At 42.4% G+C, this 23,384-nt stretch overlaps 1 protein-coding gene and 1 long non-coding RNA gene across 3 annotated transcripts; one reads left to right on the top strand and one right to left on the bottom strand.

The window, feature by feature from the left end:
* Positions 1-4,066: 4,066 nt before the first annotated feature.
* On the bottom strand, positions 4,067-22,385 carry LOC149864789 (uncharacterized). Of its 2 annotated transcripts, XR_016442634.1 has the most exons (4): positions 22,301-22,385; positions 17,617-17,676; positions 8,517-8,620; positions 4,067-6,914 (listed from the first exon to the last, which is right to left on the bottom strand). It is a non-coding gene; the product is annotated as an uncharacterized LOC149864789 (long non-coding RNA). The 2 variants fall into 2 exon arrangements; XR_016442633.1 differs by lacking the exon at positions 22,301-22,385 and having other exon boundaries at positions 17,617-17,919.
* Positions 10,933-15,958, top strand: IL6 (interleukin 6). Its single transcript, XM_090048398.1, has 4 exons — positions 10,933-11,223; positions 12,117-12,230; positions 12,823-12,975; positions 15,492-15,958. The coding sequence occupies exons 1-4, from the start codon at positions 10,933-10,935 to the stop codon at positions 15,681-15,683; spliced, it is 750 nt and encodes a 249-aa protein (XP_089904524.1). The 3' UTR covers positions 15,684-15,958.
* Positions 22,386-23,384: the final 999 nt, after the last annotated feature.

Raw genomic sequence — 23,384 nt, 5'->3', positions numbered from 1 at the left:
TGTAGTGGGGGACCCAAAACTGAACACAGTACTCCAGATGTGGCCTCACCAGTGCTGAATAGAGGAGAAAAATTACTTCCCTTGACCTACTAGCAATGCACCTTACAATGCAGCCTAGTATGCCGTTAGCCTTCTTGGCAACTAGGCACACTGCTAACTCATATTCAGGAGGGCCGTGTGAAGCTTCAGTTCCTGATTCAATTTGGTAGAGATTGGCCCAATTCGGTGGCCGAATCACTGAATCCAAATTGAATCAGAGGACCCTAATCTCTCTGAATTGAACCAGAATCCTCCAAATCGATTTGGAGAGATTCATTGATTTGGGCATAGACACAGCTTTAATTGTTTTTTCTACATACATATAGGTAGCAAGTGGTTCACAAATGCCATGATGCTGGGGTGCATGGAGCATCCCACAGGAGTGCAGGGGGGTCCCCAGTGTGCTTGACAGCAGACCCAGAAGTGGACCAGAAGCACTTCCAGTCCACTTTCAGGTCCACTGGAGAGCGCACAGGGGTCCCCCCCTGTAGCCCCCTAGCTCAGCGACTGGTGACTCCTGGGTCTGGGGGGGTACCTGGGTCCCCCACAGCTGATTGCTGAGCTGGGGGAGGCACTGGGGGGGCCCCTATGCACTCCCCAGAGGACTTAGAAGTGGACTGGAAGTACTTCCAGTCCACTTCTGGGTTCACCGCTGAACACACAGGGTGCTCTCCCCACACGTCTTTGGGATGCTCCATCTGCCCCAGCACTGCAGCATTCATGAGCCACACCGGGTACCTTGAGGTATGTAAAAAAAACACTTAAAGCTATTTCTATGTCCAAATCCCTGATTCTCTGAATCAGCATCGAATCTTTAGATTCGGATTTGGCTGAATCAAATTGGGGACAGTGATCCAAATCAACAAATTGAATTACTGTCCCTGATTTGGGCTGAATCTGAATCCGAATCAAATAGGGCCCATTTCACACACCCCTAATATTCGGCTTGTTGTCCACTGTAACCCACAGGTCCTTTTCTGCAGAACTGCTTCCCAGCCAGTCAGCCCCCAGCCTGTACCGGTGCACATGATTCTTCTCTCCTAAGTGTAGGACTTTGCATTTGTCCTTATTGAACCCCATGAGATTTCTTTTGGCCCAATCCGTCTTGGTCACTCTGAATCCTAGCCCTACCCTCCAGTGTATCTATTACTCCCCACAGCTTGATGTCATCTTCAAACTTGCTGAGAGTGTACTCTATGCCATCCTTCCAGGTCACTGATGAAGACATTGAACAAAACTGGCCCCAAGACCAACCCCTGGGGCACTCTACTTGATACTGACTGCCAACTAGACATCGAGCCAGTGATTACTACTCTCTGAGTCCAATGTTTCAGCCATTTTTCTATCCACCTTACAGTCCATTCATGCAGCCCATACTTCCGTAACTTGCCTGCAAGAATGTTGTGGGAGACCGTATCAAAAGCCTTGATAAAATCAAGGTACACCACATCCACTGGTCTCCCCGCATCTACAGAGTCAGTTACCCTGTCATAGAAGGCAATCAGGTTGGTCAGGCATGACTTGCCCTTTGTGAATCCATGCTGACTGTTCCTAATCATCTTTTTCTCTTCCAAGTGCTTACAAATGGATTTCTTGAGGATCTGCTCCATGATTTTTCCAGGAATTAAGGTGAGGCTAACTGGTCTGTAGCTCCCTGGATCCTCCTTTTTCCCTTTCTTAAATATTGGCACTGTTTGCCCTTTTCCAATATCCAGGACCTCTCCTGATCACTATGAGTTTTCAAAGATGATGACCAATGGCTCTGCAATCACATCAGCCAACTCCCTCAGCACCCTCAGATGCATCCCATCCAGCCCCATTGACTTATTCACATCCAGCTTTCCTAAGTAGTCTCATCTGTTCTTTCACCACTGAGAGCTGCTTACCTCCTCTCCAAACTGTGCTGCCCAGTAAAGTAGTCTGGGAGCTACCCTTGCCTGTGAAGACGGAGGCAAAAAAGGGCATTGAGCACTTCAGCCTCTTCCGCATCATCCATAGGTTGCCTCCCCTATTCAGTAAGGGACCCACACTTACCCTAGTCCTCCTCTTGCTACCAACATACTTGTAGAACCCCTTCTTGTTACCCTTCATGCCCCTGCTAGCTGCAATTCCAATTGCACTGTGGTCTTCCTACTTCATCCCTGCATGCCGAAGCAGTGCTCTTATACTCCTCCCTATTTATTTGTCCAAGTTTCCACTTCTTATAAGCTTCCTTTTTGTGACTTAGTTTAATCATCCGCCCCTACCCATGGCCAATGTTTGACACTTCAGAGGAAGGTGAAAGGATCCCAGAAGCCATGTAATGCATTCAAGAAAAAGCTAAAAATGTCCTGTCTTCACTGGGACTAATATAGCATGATATGGTGCCATATTGTAGTCCTTAAGCTTGGCAGAATTAATGATGGAGAGTGGATGTCCTTCCCTAGTTGTATCTTCAAGTTTCCACATCTTATAAAACTGCTTTTCTGTGATTTAGTTTACTGAAGAGTTCCCTAGTAAACCAAGCTGGTTTTCTGCCATACTTGCTAGTTTTCCTGTGCATCAGGATGGTTTGTTCCTGGACTCTCAGGAAGGCTTCCTTAAAGTACAGCCAAATAAACTTAAATGATATAAATGTCTGCTTGAGGGAAAACCAAAAAAACCCACTATTGAGTAAGATTAATGGAGCTGTATATTTAGTGTATTGCATCTTCCATAGCTATTCTCTATATGAATAGAACATAACAGAAGTCCATCTTCTTTTTGTTTTATCTCCGTATTTCTCAAACAGTTCAATGAAGGATACTTTAGTGATGGAAAGAGTGACACATTAAAATTATTTTTTTTCATAGGAGTAATTTGAACTTTCATAAATATATGTGTAAAGCTAGTTAGCCTTTATATGTGAGTTTCTACTAGAAATTCCATTAAGGCTGCATTTTTCCCTTTAATTAAGTGAAGTAGATGTGTGGTTTATAAAGGAAGATTCTAAAATGTATTTGAAGGCTACCTCTCATAAAAAATAACAGGTGAATATGAGTCATGATTATATGTCTGTCTGTTTCAAAAACCTTGAGTATTATAAAAGCATTTCCATTGATGTGTTGTATCGCAGATTAGCAGTAAAATATACTTGTAATATCCTGTTGATTTATCCTTGTACGTTGTGCAGTAATTCCTTCCCAGAAAGGCATGGAATAAGCAAAAGGTCTGCATAACCCATCAGCAAATTGTCTGGCAGTAATTATTAAAGCAAACAAAATAAGGAAATGGGAGATTATATCTAGCATTTTGGGCCTGACCCAAAGCCCTCTGAATAGAAACTTTCCCAGTGATCTCTACATCCATGCATATGCCATTTTCACAGTGAACCTGGGAGTGCCACCAAGATTCAAGACCTTCATGCATCCTCCTGTTCTATACATGCTAGGTTACACAGAGCTGATACCCAAGCATGTATCGTGGTGCCACTCTCAGGTACTATTTGCCAAACTGCCATGCTTGGGAATGTATGTACAGTGCAGAAATCAGGGCAGGGCTCTTTCTTGGTGGTAATCTTGGGCTCAGCAGGGAAGTAATACAGATGTGTTCTATGTTTTTAAGAGCTGGATTTGTGGACTTCTTCACCTACTGACATCAGGGACAAAACTCCCATTGGCTTCTTGGGTAAAGGGCCTGGCTCTGTGTGAATAAGGCTGGTAACACCTCAAGACACAGTTCTAAGTCCCATTTGATGGGAACTCAGTAAGGCATATCCAGTAAGTGGAACAGGTACAAAAGAGTATACTTCCAGTACAAATGGATTTATGAATTACAGGCAGATGGAAGGGGAAAGTGTGCCTTTACAAAAGGGAATTATTGACTGAGGCACATGCAGTTTAAGAGATGGCTGCCTTCTTCCACCAAAATAGGAAGCATAAATTGAAGATAATAACAGATTAAGCATGAAGAGTGTTTACGAAATTTATGCCTATATGGAAATGAATGCATGTGTGAGATGTACTAGTGTTAGCTACAAAGAACAAACTCACAGGATCATCATAAAATTCTAGTTTATTAGACAGATGCAAAAGTCAGATCATAAACCTTGGGGCTGATCCCCTGAAACACACGCACATTCATGCGCGCACACACACTCACAGTAGCTACCTATGAACACTAAGCACCAGTGTCAAGATATACCTACCCCAAGTGCTGGAGTCGTTGAGGCCAGTTGAGGCTCCTTTCAGTGCGATGTTGCTTCAGAAGGGGGTTGCCAGCTGGTCCTTCTGGCTGGGCAGGCAGGGTACTGGTCAGGTCAAAAAGGGCACCCTTGGGGGTCATTCTTCACTGCCTTTTATCCCTCTCTGGCAGACTTTGGTGACTCCCCAATTCTGGGGCTTACTCAATCCAGAGGTGGTTGACCTTGTGGGACATTCCCCTTGGTGGTTGCTGGATGGCAGCTGTCAGCCCCAGGGGTCATGTCCGCAGGTATGTACAGTCTTGAGAGTCCATTGATGAAGTTTGATTAATATACTGCTGTGGTAAATAGGGCTCTGGGGGTGGTTGATCGGGGAGTGGATTCAGTTCCAAGAGTCAGTCTTCGGTGTTGATTAGTTCAAACAGGGGCTTCTGTACCTTTAACAGTGAAGTTTCAGGGAGTTCCTGGCTCTTTATTGATCCTTTCCTTGCTGCTTAGTCTGTGGGTGTTAATTGCTGCTCATTAATCTGTTAGCCTGTCTTGTTACACAATCAATCAAGATTCATTCAGGGACCCTCTCCATACAAAGAAGCCATGGTTTGATTCCCACCATTGCTAACATTATTACATGGTACAACTGGCTTTTAAATTTAAAGTACATTTATTACAAAGTTAAAAAGCATAGAATATAAATCATAAAAGGGTGAAATGCCATGGCACATACAACAAATAGACCAAATACAATGGTGGGGGGGGACATACTGATGCCAGAATACTATTTTATACCTATAAATGCATCTACAAACTATATTTTTATTACAAGTACACCTTATCGTCTATAAAAATAATAATAATATAATAAAAGAAGAAGAGGGAGGAAGGAATAAAAGGTAGAAAAGAGAAAGCATCCCCAAAAGTGGAACAAATACTGCAAAAGGGGATTTTTGCCATACGGAGAGGCTTCACATTGGAGCGGGGGAGCAGGCAAAAAAAGTTTTCTTGCTACACTAGCAAAAGCAGCAAATGTTGCAATTCTGAATACAGTACAATCAGAGACTGTAACAGAAACTGAAATGAGAGCACTTAGATCCCATAGTGTTGGGCATTGTATGAAACCCAAAATAAAATGACAGGTTTGACACAGAAGTATACACGCATATGTTATATGTATATAACACACAGCCCAGCATGCTCCTTTCACTTTGGCTGTGGTCTTCGAAGTAACATTGTCTTTTTGCATGTTTTAAGGTGCCCCACATGCACAACATGCTTTATGAAAAATAAATCATAATAAATTTGGAGTATCTTCATTTGTTTAAGGTAAGTTATGCACCCCTGTGCTCACGCTGATACAATTATTTTTACCTTATCATCTTCCCCACTAAGAAACCTCCTAACTTTTCCTAATCACATGAATTTGACATTGTTTTGTCAATGTAAAATGTGAAAAGTAATGTCAAGAAGAAACTCAGAAGTTCCCAAAGACAAGTGGAAGTTACAGTGAATTTGGTTAAAAATAAATACTGGTAGCAAAGAAAGATTTATTCACTTCCTATAGAAACTAAGAAAGCACTGTTCTTGCAAAATGTGGGTCTTCAGCCAGCAAAATTTATGACTTAGTGGATGAACTTACAGCTCCCTCCAAATAAGCCCAAATTAATGAGCGGGTTAGTGGACTTAAAGCAGGAAACCGTGCTTCTGTAAGAGAGACTGATAGCCATAGAAATTGCTCTGATGCTCAGGTGATGTGTAACAGCCTTATCTCCTCCAACTAGGTAGGATAGGAAATACTATGGTCTCTATAGTGCATCCCACATTGGCCTTTGCTGAGATTGTCATTAAGGGGTTCAACTGTTATTGTACTTCAAGGGCTGAACACTTGACACCAAGAATTAGACGGAGATAATTCATTTCAAATACTATAAAAATTCCTGGATAACTGTCAAATGGTGTCAGTTTCTGCCACTACTGACCTGGGCCGAATTGAACCAATTACCTAAAAATTGGTATTATGCCTATTTACACCAACTGAAGATATGACACACTGAAATTCTGCCATCATTCTGCTTAGTTAAATCCCTCTAGTGCTCTTCACAGATGCATGACATAAAATTGTAACTATATCAACCCTCTACAAACCTCTGCTAATACATGTGGGTCAGGAGGGCTAGAGGTATGATTCTTGACCAACAAGGCTGTGCTGGCCGAAGCCTTTAGTGGATATGCAGTTATACTGGCAAAACCATGCATTTGCCAGTATAGCTTATTTTATTTAAGGCAAAGTGTTGCCCTAAATAAGACAGCCCTTCACAGTCATACCAGGAGTGCTTTGCCCATATCACTATACTGGCAAAGCATTCCTAGCACAAACCTGGCTTCCAGGAAAAGTGGATGAACGGTAAAAATTACTATGACAGAATAACCTCCACTTGATCGGTCTGTGCTAGCATTAAGCTTCAGAACCTGTATTTACACAGCTGCCATCTGTTACAAACTATTCCATTCTGATTTTGTCGTTAATTGTACTTTGAAAGATTATAAAGCTCTGCCTGCTAAAATTACCTATTAATGTTCAGGCGTTCTCTGAGAGCAGTTTTCTACAGCAGGCCTCTTTTCATCTACAGCATCCTCCAAAATGGAATGAGTCATGAGAGCCAGGGACCTTGTTCAGAGAGCAATAGGTATGAATTCTCCACTTAAGATTCTGTAGGCAAATCTGAAAAATAAAGAAACACTATTTGAACTTGACCAGGGACTTCTCATCCAAACCAAAGACTTCTTCTGTACCCCTACGATCCAGATATAGACAGAACAGGAAATCCATGTTATTTGCATATAGGGTTGAATAAGACATACTAAAAGCCAATTTCAGATACACAAATATGGCTCAGGAATGGCTAATTTAAAAATGATGAGAATCTCCCACTAGGGAAAAAAGTAAACTATCCCCAGTGCTTTTCATAAAAAAATCCCCAAATATCACCATAGTTCCTTTTGAGAGCTTGCAAATAACCAACAAGGAACCAAGGAACTTGCAATGCAGCTAAAGTAAAACGTCTCTTCTTCAGGTGAAAAAGCATTTCCAGTGTTTGATGTAAACAAAGTAAGGTGGAGCATACAGCATCTCTAGCTGTGTTTTTTATGGAACAAAGCTAGATATTTCCGCACTTACTTTACTCATGGCATACACAGATCCAATCCTCCTTTTTGCTGATTTGAGCACTGGGGTCCACCCTTACCTTTGGTGGATTCTTCTAAGCATGCATCTGACAAATGGTCAACATGTTCTGAATACTGCAGTTCAGCATTGTAAGAATTTTCTACTACAGTCACATTTCCTCTGAAGCTAACAACCTAGGAAGATGACCTACACTTCCACAATCTCACAAAAAACATGCTTCTTTATGCAAGTTAACCTTGTGATTAGTAATTTTAAAAAAGCTTTTTAGGGCTTGTGTACACATAAAGCTATTCTGGAATTACTTCATATGTAGACATATATGTTGGAAAAAATACAAATTTATTCCAGATTATCCATTCTTTTCTAAATTCATACTCTATTTAATGCAGAATAATTTCCATGTGCATACAAGCCCTTACAATATGATTTTAAAAGCAGTCAGTGTTGGCCTAACTAGATTCCTACTGAAATCAATGGTAGAACAGAACAAGAGGACTTCTGAAAATCTTACTCTTTGGGCCTTTTATATAAGCATGTAACTGACTACAGTTCTGTACGGATGATATGTGGCTTTGTCTTTGAGTTGAGGTTAGGCCACAGGCTGAATCTGGCCCATGAAAGGATATTATCTGGCCTGCAAAGCTGAGGTGTTGGTAGCAACTTAGTGGCAGTGGGGATCAGCAGTGAGGGAAGTAATGGTAGCATGAGGATTTGTTGGCAAAGAAAGAAGTGGAGGCAACTCACTTTCAAATCAAGTTTTGTTACTTTGACTTGTTGCTGCTAAAAGGTTGCCAACCCCAACTTAAAAAGTAAAACAAAAAATTAATGTTGTAGAGAATAAGGTAGACTATAAAGATATTGAACATGAAACAAATTAATCCTATATGTAGAAAAAATGCCTAATTCTGAATAACAGTTCTGTGACATTTTAATTTACAAATAGGACTGCCTGAATGATTCTCTGTAGCCTGTACCCAGTTGATGGGCAAGATGTATACTGCAGTGTCATTTAATGCAGTATTTTTATGAATGTGACAGAAGAGGGTTGAATAGAGGTATGGCAACATTTGAAGTTGCCACAAGCTTTTAAAATTTGTCAAGACCAGAGAGAGCTTAAGGAATTTCAGACTGACCTACCAGAGCATAATTACAGATGAAGTTCAATAAAGGCAAGAGCAAAGTGAAGCATACTGGAAATCCTTATTAACCAATCACCACTCCAGGAAGAGCCTTGGGCATCCCTATAGAGAGAGCAATTAAAAATTATCAGTTCGTTGTGCAGCACCAATCCAAAAAATTGAGATGTTGGTTTCCCATGAAACAGAGATTGAATAATAGTGAAAATCTATTAATGCTCAATAGCGTACTTTATCTCGATTGCAGTGTTCCAGTTGGTTACTCAGGATTTTCAACAGAATCAGAATCATAAATGTTCTGCTTTCATTTTCACATTTTACCCTTGAAAATGCACACACAAAAAGAGTAAGCAGAAATAGAGAAAGCTCAGTGGTAACCACTGTATCTAGGTGCCTATGCCTCTTTAGAGGAATAAAAAAGATACAGACTGTTCACTTTAAAAGAAATAAACAAGAGGCGACATAGTGGATGTCAATAAAATAGCAAACGGTACACAGAAGTTTGCTTAGAGGTTGAAATAAATTCATTCTCATAACACCCAAATAAAGTAGCAGCTAATTACATTCATGGATGGCAAACTTAAAACTGACAACAATCATAACATGAATAATTAAGCTGTAGAACTCCAAGCCATAAAGTTAGTATTCAGGTATAGAGTTTAAGAGAACTGTAAAAAGATTTACTTTTATATGAACAGTAACAAAATCTGCAATTACATCTATAAATCTGAAAAAGAACATCCTGTATTCGAAAGCTTGTCTAACTCTATCCCAGCTACACAGTTGGTCTAATAAAAGATAATCACCCTAAGAAACCCTTTCATCCCACATAGCTTAGCTGTTGGGAGTTTATTGAAAGTGGTACAATTTTGTCAGGTAAATGAGGTTGTAGAAAGCCAGATCCTATTCTATCTATTGGATGTTTATGTGGGTGTGTCTATACATGCATTAGTGTGCTGTTGCTACTGTACATTTAGTTTAGTACCTCTACTATGAGGTACAGTAGCAATGGCACACCATCTTTTTGTGATGCTTAACACACAGTAGACTAATTCTACTGTGCATTAGCACAGTTTTTGCTGTGATGCACTAATGTAGAATTAGTCTACTGTGCATTAAGTATCTCATGCAGATGCGCTCAGTGGCACTTAAGTGTGTACATACCATCCTGTGGAGTCTCTAAAGGGCCAGTAATGTATCTGCTTTTGTGAGATGCCTTCATCAAGTGGCTCAGGATCTGATGGCTAATTGCCTGTGGGTGCATCTACACATTCATTAATGAGCTGTAATTACAGTGCATTAAGTTTAGTACCTGGGGCACTAATTAGCATGGGTTGGAGCAGACTAGATTAATGGAGTCTGCTACAAATCTGCTGGAGCATGCTAATTAGCGCACTCCAGCAGCCTCTATGTTGTGTATTCAGCGTCCCCAACACATTTCAAAATGGTGGCAGGGCCGCTTTAACTAAAGCTCATCGAACACGTTTTACTGAAAGTGCCCTTGCTAACATTTTGAAGCATGCAAGCTAAATATGCCTGATGTTACCGGCACTTTAATTAGAGTGGCTTTCAAAGCTACTCTAATTAAAGCACTCCCCTCCCCACAGGAGAGCCCATGCATACAAGCCCACATGTTATTACAGGGCATTTATACAAACACTGTTCCATGCCAGAGATCCACTGCTCTGCAGCAGGCTCCACGAACAGAGCCTGCTGCACACAAGTGCTGACACGTGCCGCACCGCGCCGCCGCGCCTGCAGTTGTGTCAACAGCCAAACGTGTCAGCACACAGAAAATGGCAGCGGTGTGCTTTCGAACTAACATACCTCCAATGTGTTTTAGTTCAAAAGCGTGTCGCTGCCTTTTTCTCAGCAATGCTGGCGCTGCGGCACTTGCGTGCATAAAAATGCCCACAGGTACTAACGTAATGGGCTCTAACTGGCTACTATGTCTTAGTGCAGGTGAACACTTTTTATGTGATGCTTAATGCCCGCTGGACTAAAATCCTGCACGTTAGCATTGGTTTTGCCATCGGCTTTAATGCGCAGTAGAATTAGTCCGAGGGGCATTAAGCGCCTCGTGTAGAGGCGCCCTCCGTGTCTCGAGGGCAGGCGCCCTGGCTGGGTGCCGGGGAGGTCACGGACGTGAGCTGGAGGCAGGCGGGGCCGGGAACGGACTTGAGGGCGCAAGCTGACTTCACCGCGAGTTTCACAATGCGAAACAAAAGGGAAAAAACCCAAAACAAAAAAAACAAATACGGGGCTTCAATCTGCTTTCTCATGTCGGATTTTCCCCGGGAGCAATGCGGATAAATACACAGCAGGGATGCCCGCAGCTCATTCTGCCCTGCCGTCCCGGGCCAGCCAGCCCTCTCGGAGCGCGCGGCGAAGGGGAGAGCGAAGTACAACAGAGGGCCATGCCGCGCAGTGAGTGCCAGCCCGCACTCCCCGCCCGCCCGCCGGCCGGCCCTGCCTCTCCGCCTGCCCTGCCCTCACCGCCCCTCTCTGTCTGTTTCCTCCCCTCAGGCGCCGCCTGGGCAGCCGCCGCCGTCGCTCTGCTGCTGGGAGCGGCGGCTCTGCCCGTGCCGGACTCGTCCGGGGAGGAAGACCTCGTGGACGAGCCGTCGCCCTCGCGGAGCTCCCCGGTGCCCGACTACGAGTCGCTGGCGTGGCTGCTGCGCACCCGGGCGGCCAGGCTGAAGCACGAGGTGAGTGGCGGGCGAGGGGGAGCAGGTGCCTGCGCCTGCCGGCTCCACCCCGCAGTCAGCATAGCTAGCACTTTCCCCCTTGAGCTGCACCATGGAAGAGGTGCAAATCCTCCCTGCCCGCTTGCCAGGACGGTGCCCACTCCAGAGGCCTTCTGACAACCAGGAAATGCCACCCCCCCACCCTTAGCCTGGCTCAGGCTGCGGAGCCTCGATGATAAATCATAGATAACCCCAGACGCTGGTCAGATTTGAAAGCTGTTTCTGCTAGGATCCATAGCCTCCCAGAAGGCTTTTATTTTCAGCCTATGTTGCCTAAAGGACCTGGGCCGGAGTCCTTAAAACAAGCCCCCTATGAAACATATCTAGCTCCATCCTCTTCCAAACCCTGCTTCAGATAGTTGAAGGCTGCTATTAAATCCTCTTCAGTCTTCTCTTGCAGACTGAATGAATCGTTCCCTCAGCCTCTTCCAAGAAGCCAGGTGTCCCAGCCTCCTACTCGTTTTCCTTGCTCTCTGCTAGTTGTCTACATCCTTCCTGTAGTGGAGGGCCCAAAATTGGACACAGTACTTCACTCACCTCAGTCAGCTGGCAATGCTTGTACAAATACCTCCCAGTATGCCGTTAGCCTTCACTGGGCCACACTGTTGGCTCATATTCAGCTTATTGTTCACCATAATCCCCAGGTCCTTTTGTGTAGAGCTGCTGCTTAGCTAGTCAGCCTCCAGCCTATAACACGCATGGGGTTGTTCCATCCTAAATGCAGGACTTTGTACTAGTCCTTAATGAATTTCATGTCCAAGTTCCCTGCCATCACTATGCATCACTACCTTGCCTCTTGCCTTGAATAAGGTAATGTGAAACAGGTGTAAAAACAACTCTTTTTCTCTTCGCAGATGTGTGAAAAATTTACTGTGTGTGAAAATAGCATGGAAATGCTTGTCCAAAGCCATCTGAAACTCCCCAAGATCGTGGAAGAAGACGGCTGCTTACCGTCTGGATTCAACAAGGCAAGGAATCAATAACTTCACTAGTATAATGCTGTCCCTGTGTGACTGGTTCCTCTTGAGTCATGGGGGGCATATGCCCTCCTGACATCAGCCAGCGATTGCGGGGGGGGGGGTGTCCCAGCAGCCAATCATGCTGACCCCGGGGGGGGGACCATCCCCCACGGCCAATCTCACTCGCCAAAAAGGAGCCACGCCACTTACAGAAGTCCTGTGGCCACTTCCGGAAGCGACACAGCCATTTTTGCTGGTGGCCCCGCTTCCCGGCCCGTGCTCACAGGGGGAGCACTGGCACTTCTGCCTGTCTGCCACCGAGCACAGCCTGACGGGGGGGCACCAGCGCTCTTAGGGGGTCCATGTGCACCCTGTGACAGCATCAGTGGTGACAAATAAACAATGCTACATTTCTGGCTTGGTGCAAAGGCCACTAAAATCAATGGAAAGACTCCCATTGATCTTGATGGATTTTTGATCAGGCTTTCACAGTTGTGACCTAGTAGTCAACAGCAGCAGTTACTAGCGAACTGATCCAAAGATGAAGTGATCACCTCATTTTTCAGCAATAAGTAATTATTTTACTCTTCTTTCATTTCAGGAGAAATGCTTGACAAAGATCTCCAGTGGCCTTTTTGCATTTCAAACATATCTGGAATATATACATATACAAGAAACATTTATTAGTGAAAAACAAAAAATTGAAACCATATGGTATGGCACAAAGCACCTGGCAGACACTGTGAGGCAGATGGTGAGTTATCTACATATTTACCCATATATAAAACAATCACTTTGTTTTTAAATGAATTATATTTCAACAGGTCAATGTAGGATATATTCTGATCCCACTGGTTTCAGTGGGAATAGTTTGGTACTTCATACTCTCAGAAATTCATCAGGAAGCATATCTAGATTAAGAGGTTTTACGTTCGTCTGTGAAAGTTTAGATAGGAATGATCCTGCCTTGAGCAGGGGTGGTAAGACCAGATAACCGTGGAAGATCCTTTCGGTCCTGTTTTTCTACAATTCTAAGCAGTAGGCTTTTCATTCATCTATCTGTTGTAATCTGTAATTAGCACACCAGGTTTAGCAAATAAGTATGCTCTATTGTATTCCAAATGAAAAGAAAAAATATCACTTTGGGATGGATGATAGTCATTTCTTCTATTTTTTACCCTAGTCGTTATAGAATTGGGACTCAGTTCTAGTCTTTTCACACTTCAAACTCCTATTGAAGTAAATAAATGCATTCAGAGAAATAATAAAAAAGATATTTAAAACATTGTTAAAAAAACCAAAAACAAGCTTTTGAGCAGGATTATATGACACATTCTCAGATCTGTAACTTACTATCAAATGTACGACTAACAAAACTTATTCTGAAATTAAAAAGTTAATAATGTGGCTAAGAAAGAAGTGCCACCTACAGAAAAAAACACTTGCTTTTTGCCAGCAATCAGATTTACTGAAATCATAACATTTTATAAAAGCCTGAATATTTTTGAACATGGTAAATTAAATGCTGTTCATTTCTGATAGCAGTGTTCTGTGATTTGCAATGCATTTAAAGAGCATATTTTAAAAATCTTTCAGTTTCTACAATTCTTGTTCACATTAATAGCTCTTTATGTGAATAGATTCTTTATAGGCAGTGAAACAACCTGGGTGAGTAAAAACCACTCAGGTGACCAAAGGGTAGCAGGAGCAAGAATTACAGAAGTCATAAACCATTATGTCCTACAAAAGGTTATTCAGTGCTTTGAAAAGCCTATTGTACACATAAAGTACTTTTTATGCAACATTCATTTTCATCATTCCGTAAGTGCAAGGGAGCTGAACTACATTTTTACACTTTGATAGCCTTGAATAATAGACCTGTTATGAAAGATAACAGACTACTGACTTCACATGGGTATATTGCAAAAATTGGCTTGTAGCAGTTGTGTTTTGTTTTATAACCAAGTGAGACTAGCCTTCCTGAAAAAAACTAATTGAACAGTAAGAACTCAACGTAAGGGGACAAATACACAACTCGAAACTAAAACCTGTGGCTATGGAGACTATCAGAGATGGAGGGTAGTAGAACAAAGTCTTTCTTAATTTTTAGTTAGGCAGTAAGGTTTTGTGCCACCCAAATGGCCACCCTGTCTCAGCTGCTACTAAATGTAGGGAGCAGTAGTGGGTACAAGCTGTTGCTCATGTGCAACAGTTTGTAGTCAAGTGAATGAATTGGTGAGCATGGCACTCCATGGTACTCTGAAGATGCATCACCCAGAATCTCTGCAGTATGCATCAGCAAGTTAAAAGAAAAAGTTAAGATGCTCTTTCAGAATCCACCTTTTCAGGGGATCTAAGCAAAGAGAACATGCATTTCTTGTTGAATTAATTAAAGTAATATTGAAAGAGAAATGGTCTAAATGGTATACTTGCTTCTGGTATCTCTTAGATGGTGGTCGAGGACAGGGGTTGCCTACCCCTGGTCTAGGACCTCTGGGAGAAAGAAGAAGACTCTTCTGGCTGCTGGTCTTTATATTTCATTAGACTCATAGGACTCAAACTAAAATGGCTGTGGAGCCTAACTCATTCTCTCAGAAGTGCAGTAGTTTAGGCACTAAGGTGTCAGGTTTTAAAAATGTATTTGGGTATTTAACACTCATTGAAAGAAATCAGAGTTAGATACCTAAATACCTTCTAAAATCTTCAGTGAAGATACTAAGTCTTGTTCAAAGTCAACAGGATTTCATATCCCACAGTTTAAGTATCTTTAAAGTGGGAGTTTGACTGCTAAATCACTTATACATGCTCTAATGTTTCTCCTTACTATAACATTTGATTGTGTTTGAACACAGTTGTGAACTTTGGGGCCTCAAAGTTTAGTGGTCAGGAAATCATACTCAGCATTACATTGGTAGCAGAAATCACGATAAACAGTTGTCTTGGTCTAAATAGCAGTGTGCATCTGATTCAACTGTGTACACATTATATTCAAACACAATTTTGTTTAATGTCATAGACAAGACCTTATTATCAGATTCTAAAAAAGATTGCCAGCAAAAGTTGCACTAGATATAAATAAAAACAGGTATGTAGATGTGATGGAGATAAAGGTATTATGGATTACCCAGACAATGTCAGAATATCTGATGCCCCAACAGATGCATCAGTGGTCAAGCAGGTACTTTTCTAAGTATCTCCTGCATAAAGACAGATATTTTCCAAGACCATTTTACAGCACAGTAACCAATATACTTATTTTCTTTTCCATAGATGAAAAATCCTGATGCGGTGCCCATACCAGACCAAACCAGTCAGAAAACACTTCTTGAAAAACTGAAGGCAAATAAAAATTGGAGAGAGAAAATTGCCACTCATTTCATCCTCAGAGATTTTACTTCATTTATGGAGAAAACAGTAAGGGCTCTTCGATACATAAGAAAAACCAGGAGTTCAAGTGCTTGAATGTTTTAATTCAGACACCTTCCTTTTCACAAAATCTGTCATGTGGCAGATGACAGTGTTGTTCTATTTTAAGAACCAAAGCTCTAATAATAAAGGTTTCCATTTATAAATTGTAAAATCACTAGGATTTTACAATTTTGGGGAATATATTTATTATATTTAAAATATTTATTCATTTATAATAATGCTTATTTATATTTCCAGTATTTACAGAAAATTTAAACAGAGTATCTATTTTATTTGTTTCTACTGACATTATTTGCAATATCAGTTGATGTCACTTCCTATATAGCCAACAAAAATGCACGTGGAAGCGCTGTAATCTAGAAAAAACTGAATGTATAACTTATTTTCTTCATGTCTGAAATTTTGTATTTAAATCTATTTATATTTTTTAAAAAACAAAATATAACTCTTTTAAAAGAAGTTTTTGGCATTTAATAAAGGTATGAAAATTCTCAAATATCCAAGTTTCTATCTCTACACCTATTTATATGGCAGTTCATCATCATTCAACAGCCATTCTGGAAGTATCTGATTGTTGCTTATTTTTGGAGTGAGGTGATATGAAGGGTTTGTTAGTTTTGTAGAACTAGATAAAAGCATAAAGAACTAGCAACCTTGCCAGAGAAAAGTGTGGAAAAATCTTAACAGCAATATGACAATTATGCTGGAAATGTGGAAACTGTGAAACTTCTTAACAGCAGTTATAAAAGCAATTATGACAATTTGCCCCAAACAATGCAAAGACAGAAAAAAAAACCCTACTCCCAGCAAGCAATAATAATTCAGCAATTTATACCACTACTTCCAGTGGAAACAGGAATCTTAAGTTTTGAGTGAGTAAGGCAAACATACCACAGAACATCAGACTTGATGCATAAATTCCTTTCCTGAAGTCCTACATAAGACCATCTACTAACCAGCAGGGCCAGCCTACACTTAAAATGCAGCAAGGAACAGGAAAAGGGAACAGAACTCCACTATAGATGCACATGCTTCATGCACCCAAGCTTGAAGAACATCTGGGCAGTGGTACAGATATGGCATGTGTGTATTCTGACTCTGTATGCTGTGCATCTAGGGCAAAGCTGTCCAATATCTGAGTAGCTGGGGACCACAGGCCACCATGCGGTGCCACACACCATGGGGCATACACCATGCGGGCCACACACTCCTGGGCTACATGCCATGCTGTACCACAGAACCCCATTCACATGGGCCCCTGACATCTGAACACTACACATTGCACAGGCCACTAACAGGTTGTACAAGACCCCAACACTGAATGAACTCTTGATGTGCCATGCAAGCCCACCCAGCTACATAGTCCCTCCTCCCCGCAGCCCAGGCCCCTAATGCACTGGGAGAACCCCAACATCACATGGGCTCCTGATAGATGCGCTGCAGCGTGCAGGCCCCTTGTGCATACAGATATAATGCACTGCAACAAAGTGCAACTTGTGCCCCTCCACTGCACGGTGGGCAACTCCTGCTGCTCTGCACTGGAATGGATACCACATGGGGTCCCCAGGTGCCCCAAGACCTCCAACCACAGTCTTCCTCGGCCTTATGGACCACGCTGCTGTGCCCTACCCCCAGGAAGTAGGGTACACAGCAAGCTGGAAAAGGGAGTGGGAGTCCAGAGACTGGTAACAGCAGCAAGATAGCACCAAGTTGGAGCCAGTGCCCAGACAAGAAGCCTGTAGTTTAACCACCAGTTCGACAGCATTGATCTCAGGCGTAAAGGGCAGAGTGCACCTACCACACCTCAGCTTCCTCTCAGGTATACATGGGACTTCGAAAGTAGGGAACAGAGGAGGATATGTTATAGAAAATGCATGGAGGGAACAGAGGAGGATATGTTATAGAAAACCCCCACAACTGCTGGTACTGCAAGGACTTCTAGGTCTCTTTCTTCGTTCATACTCACATTTAGTATGGGTGACTCTCCCAAAGTAGTGAACAGTTCATTCAGAGCTGGAACCTCAGCCTGCAGAGAAAAGGGATTGAAGTATTGTTTCTGGAGGCTTCAAAAATTGCATAACGTCTCATGAATGAGTGAATAGTACTTGAAAGCAGCTTTTTATAGCTACTTAGGATAGGTGTATTTTCCAGTAACATGGTGAATGTTGTTTAAGATATGGTAAGTGCACTTTAATAGTTGTAGAAAGATCTACAATGATTGAGAACCTCTGGGTAAAGGTCAGAGGGGAGAACAGCAAAGGAATTGTGGGCATTGGCCAGAGACTACCAAACCAGCAGAAAGAGGTGAATGAGGCCTTGTTTAAACTGATAGAAGTTCCAAACTGCAGATTCTCAAGGGTAATTTTAATTACCATTAAAGGGAAACATAGCAATGCAAAAACAGTCCAGCAAATTTTTGGAGTGAGTCACATGTAACGGAAAGTTCAATTAGGGAGGGAAGCTCTTCTTGACTTGCTGCTCACAAACATGGAGGAATTGACTGAGAATATGAATATGGAAGGTAACTCGGGTGACAGTGACCACGAAGTGATACAGTTCAAGATCTTAAGGGGAAGAATGAAGGAAAGCAGCAGAATAGAGACTGGACTTCAAAAAAGCAGACCAACTCAGGGAACTGGGCCTTGAGAAGCAAGGCTGAAGGGAAAAAGTGTTTAGGTAAGCAAAGTGTGCTTTAAGGAGGCCATTTTAAGAGAACAGGAGCAAAATATCCTGATGCGATGAGAAAATGGGAAATGCAACAGAAGACCAGGCTGGGTAGAGAGCAGTATTTTCAATGGGTTGTAACTCAGGAATCCTATGACAAGTGGACAGTATAAGAGTATTGCTCAGCTTTGCAGAGAGAAAAATAGAAAGACCAAGGCATGATTTGAGATGCAACTGGCAAAGCACATAAAAGGCAATAAAAATGTCAGAAATAAAAAGATGACCAAAAAAAACCATAAGTCTCCTGAACAATTCAAAAGGCAACCCAGTCATGAACAATACAGTATTTAAGGCTGAAGTATTTAATGCTTTTACTTCAGTCTTCACAAGAGGAGCAGCTACCAGATGATGTGTGCAGTTGGCAGCAAAGACAGGGAAAGAGATAAACAGCCTAGAGTAGTAGAAGAACATGGTATGGATTACTTAGACAAGCAAGAGGCTTTCAGGTTGGTAGGGCCAAATGAGATGCAACTTAGAGTACTGAAGGAATTGGTTGACATAATTTCAGAGTCATTGGCTCTTTCAGAATCAGTAGAGTTCCGGTGAAGTCCTGGATCATTGGAAATTGGCAAATACAGTGCTCATCTTTAAGAAAGTGAAGAAGGAAATTGTAGACTGGTCAGTTTGACCTCAATACTTGGAAAGATCCTGGAGGAGGTCCTCAAAGAATCTACTGTAAAGCACCTAAAGAAGAGAACAAGGTGATCAGGAACAGGCAGTATGGATTCACCAACAGCAAGTCATGCCTAACCCATCTGATTTCCTTCTATAAGGTGGGAGGCCATGTAGAGGAGGAAGAGCAGTGGATATGACGTACCTTGATTTTAGCAAGGTCTTTGATACCATCTCCCATGGCATTCTTGTTAACAAGCTAAGGAAATATAGACTAGATTAATAAGGTGGACAGAAAACTGGTTGGATCATCATGTTGCATGAGTAGTTATCAGTGGCTTAATGTCTAGTTAGGAAGAGGTATCAAGTGGAGTTCTCTAGAGGTCTGTCCTGGGTCCATTATTGCTTAACATCTTGTTTAAAGTTTATGATGATAGGACTGAATGTTTAGTGAACCTGTGGATGACACCAAGTTGGGTCGTTGCAGACACTCTGGCAAGCAGGGATGGATCCAGAATGGCTTGGATAAACTAGAGAAATGGTTTTAAATCAAATTAAATTCACCAAGGACAAGTGCAAAGTCCTGCACCTAGGACAGAATTACTTGTATAAGGGCAGACTGGGGAATGACTGTCTAGGCTGCAGTACTGAAGAGGGGGATCTAGGGGGTTACAATGGAACAGAAGCTGAATGCCAGACAACATGTTCTTGTTTCAAAAAAAGGGAAAAAGCATACTGGATTGTATTAAAAGGAATGTCACTTGTAAATCAAGGAAAATGATTCTTCTGTTCTATTCAGCACTGGCAAGGCCTCACCTGGAGTACTCTTCCAGTGTTGGGTCCCATACTTCTAGAAGAATGTGAACAGATTTGGAAAGGAACCTTGCTGCAAAAAAGTTTTAGGTTGAAGATTAGGAAGAACTTTCTGACTGTGAGGATAATCGAGGACTGGAACAGATGACCTATTTGTGGAATCTCCATCCCTGAAATTTTCAGCAGCAGGTCAGAGAGACACTTGACTGGGCTGGTTTAACCAGGGATGATCCTGCCTTGAGCAGAGAGCTGGATTAGGCATCTCATGAGGTGCCTTCCAGCCCTATTTCTGATAATCTAATCTGGCTTTCTGCTATGGCCACACATAAGAGTGATCTACATGATTTTGTAATGTGCAAGCAAAAAAACAAAATCCAGGGGTAATCTTATATCCATGGTGTAAAGATAGATACTTCTGTCCTAGAGACATGAGACTGTAGAAGTTGGGAAGGTGAACCTGTTATTTCAGCTGGAACTCAGTGACCATTTGTGGCAGAAATTTAGGGTGGATTTTTAAAAAGACACCTTATTGGGATGGAAAACTCTAAGAGGGGTCTTAAACCTTCTCTACTATCCTTGCTGAGGCAACAGCTATCAAAGTAAGGCACCATGTGGCACTGTGAAGAGTAACTCAGCCCTGTGCCCGGTGAATTCATCTCATGATACTTTGGTGCTGTGATCAAAATGTCATGAACCAACAAAGAAGAGATCTGCCAATACATGACAGCCATCCAGCATTTGAGCCTGGATGGCTAATATCGCCATTCTGAGACCAAAAAAATCTAAAAAGAGGTAGGACTTTGGATTAGAGGGATGGGAAATCTAGAGCACCCCAAAACAGAACTCTCAGCCACACTGGGACTAGTCGAGATCAGTGGGCTGAGTTTTGTCTGATTTCTTAAAGTTCTCTGAAAATCTAAGGGGTTCTCCATGCACTGAACAGGAATCCTATGTGCAGGCTTCTCTGGAACAGAAAATGTAGCACTCCTTGTTCTTTGCATTGAACAAGTCCTCCCGGAGGCATCCCCAGTATAAGAAGATGATTTGGTGAAACAGAATCTTTGATACCCCACTCATGAGAGACATGTCTTCCTAAACTAGCCAGCCTGCAGAACAGCTTGGCAGATAAGTGCATCAATTGCAGCTTGATCATCCCTTCTACCAGAAGAAAGACCTTGTTTGTTGTAAATCACAGCAGCTGTATCCATAATTATCTGTACTAATCACCATGCAGCAAGGACTCACAAACTGCAGGCTGACCTGATATCCAATGGGTTGTTTGCTTCCCTAATTCCCACTAATTGAGAGGAACATCCACATGTCCTCTGTTCCTAGTAATGAACCAAACTTCACTGCAGTATCAGGTCTTAGAGAAACAAAGGGAATTTATCCAGAAGGTATTTGCAGGGTCCTTCCATAATTTCAAGTATGGCAATATTACCAGGGGCACAATTAAAGGTATGCAAAAGGTGCCTGGCTAGGGTGTACATGATCTTAACCAGCATTGCATGCAAGGTCAAATGACCCAACAACACATAACAAGCTTTTGCTTGTGAAGTTTGGAATCTAGTTATGCTATCAGGTCAGTCAGGTTCTGGAACCTGTCCTGAAGCAAGAAGGGCACGGCCCTTGGGGAATTTAGGTTAAAGGCAAATTACTTTTGTGTCTTTGAACTGGAGTGAGGTTTTTTTAGGTTTCTTACTTTCAGGCATGAGTTCCAAAGCAGATGAATTATAAAATTAGATTTCTGACCAATGCTAATAGTTTCACAGCATCAAGAAAAGGACTATTGGAGAACCTGATGTCAAAGACAGTGCAGACTATGGTACTATCACAGCAAAAGGGAGAGGAATAGCAGTTTCCTGTTAAATATGCAAGCCACTTATTTTTTGAGCCTAATTCAGTGCCACTGGTTAGTTCATGGCTGGCAAGTGAGGGCTGACTTGAAGCTGTTTCAGAAGCTGAAGGCATCAAGCTGGGGGATGACGAAAGGACTTCCTACATTTCTTGGAATGTCTGTCTCTTGGTTGGACCCCTCGTGTTAGGTCCTTGGCACCATAATGAACACGAGGGTTGAAGTGAGTCTCTCATGGCCATGACGTTTTGATAAGTAAAGATCTGCCTCTGGAACTCTCCCTTGCCTGTGACCTCATTCAATGAGTTTTTCTTGCCCATTTTTGATGGGACCGACACAGGTGTTTTGTGCAAAAGAAAGTCTGTTTTTAAGTTCTCTGGAGGCATGCTGGGGGTCCCACACTTGCCCAAGAGGTAAATCTGCAGTCTGCAGCCTAGCCTCCTTTTAGATTCAGGACCTACAGTGAAACTTTTTTTCAGGAGAGCAGGAAGTAAGGGGGGAGAGGGGTGCAATCTTTTTGGCAGGTATGCCACAAATTAGCCTGCACCCTTCTCTGGTCTGCTGTACACCACACACACACACACACACACACACACACACACAACCACCCATCCCATTTGTGCACATATGCTACAGGTTTACTAACCGTGTACTAAAGGCACTTTCAGGTATCCCTCAGTAGCTGATGGCTGTGCTTCATGAAGAGCAAAAAACTTAAATCCAGGTGACTTCAAGGCCATTCTGGAAACAGAATTTTTTGTTTTTCTTAGAAAAGCATCTAACTGGGTTTTAACAGACAACTCAGTATAGTTTAGATTTAATTAAAGTAGGAGAAAAATCACTCAAAAACAGTGAAGAAAGCAATAGTTTTCCTGCAGTCCAAGCACAGATTATAAGGAACTCCATTTAAGACAATTATGAGGAATTGCAGTGCAATAAAAAGTGCAACCTGTCTTCAAGGCAACCTCGATGTCAGCATGAATGAGGTACACGAACTCTCACAGTGAACATGCCCAAGGACACTCACTCACAGAAGAACTGAGAAGTATATAGCAGGGGTTGTCAACCAGAGATACACAGAAAACGGCTAGAGGGTATGTGCAGGTTGGCAGGGATGGAGCACCACCACCAACCATCCTGCACCACCACCTCCCAGGAGAAGGGCTGGGGGGCAAGGGCAGTGGCTCCCCTCTACAGGCTGCACAGGCGCTGCCCAGCCAACCGGACATTGTGGGGCAGGGGAGAGGGGCTTGCACACAGTGGCCACTGCATGCAAACAAATTACTTGAAGTTGCAGCAAAATAGGTTTGAATTAGGTATCAGGAAAAACTATTTTTTTTTTGCTATTTGAATAGACAATTAATAGACTGCACAGGGAAGTTGTGGACTCTCCATCATTGGAGGTCTTCAAGAGGTTGAACAAGCAGTGATCAGGGTTGATCTATGAATAGCAATGCCTATATTCTAAGGGTAATTCCCATGCTTCAGGGCTTTTCTAGTTACTACATGGGACCTGGAGGGAATTTTTCCCCTTTTGCTGCTACATGTGTCAAGGTTTTTTTAAAGCCTTACTCAGAAGCTGCAGCTAAGGTTCAAGATTTTGACTGGGTGTGCCAGTGCTCCTGCTGGAACCTGTTGGTTCCTGGTTAGAGATCTTGCCCTTCCACTCAAGGTCAGAGCAATCACCATATTTGGGGTCTGGAAGGAATTTTACACCATTATCGGATGAA

The sequence above is a fragment of the Crocodylus siamensis genome, chromosome 5, assembly GCF_052110815.1.
Source record: "Crocodylus siamensis isolate JL-2025a chromosome 5, ASM5211081v1, whole genome shotgun sequence".
In the NCBI taxonomy this organism is placed as follows: Eukaryota; Metazoa; Chordata; order Crocodylia; family Crocodylidae; genus Crocodylus; species Crocodylus siamensis.
Note: the sequence above shows the minus strand (reverse complement) of the source record. Positions and strands in the feature narration are given on the sequence as shown.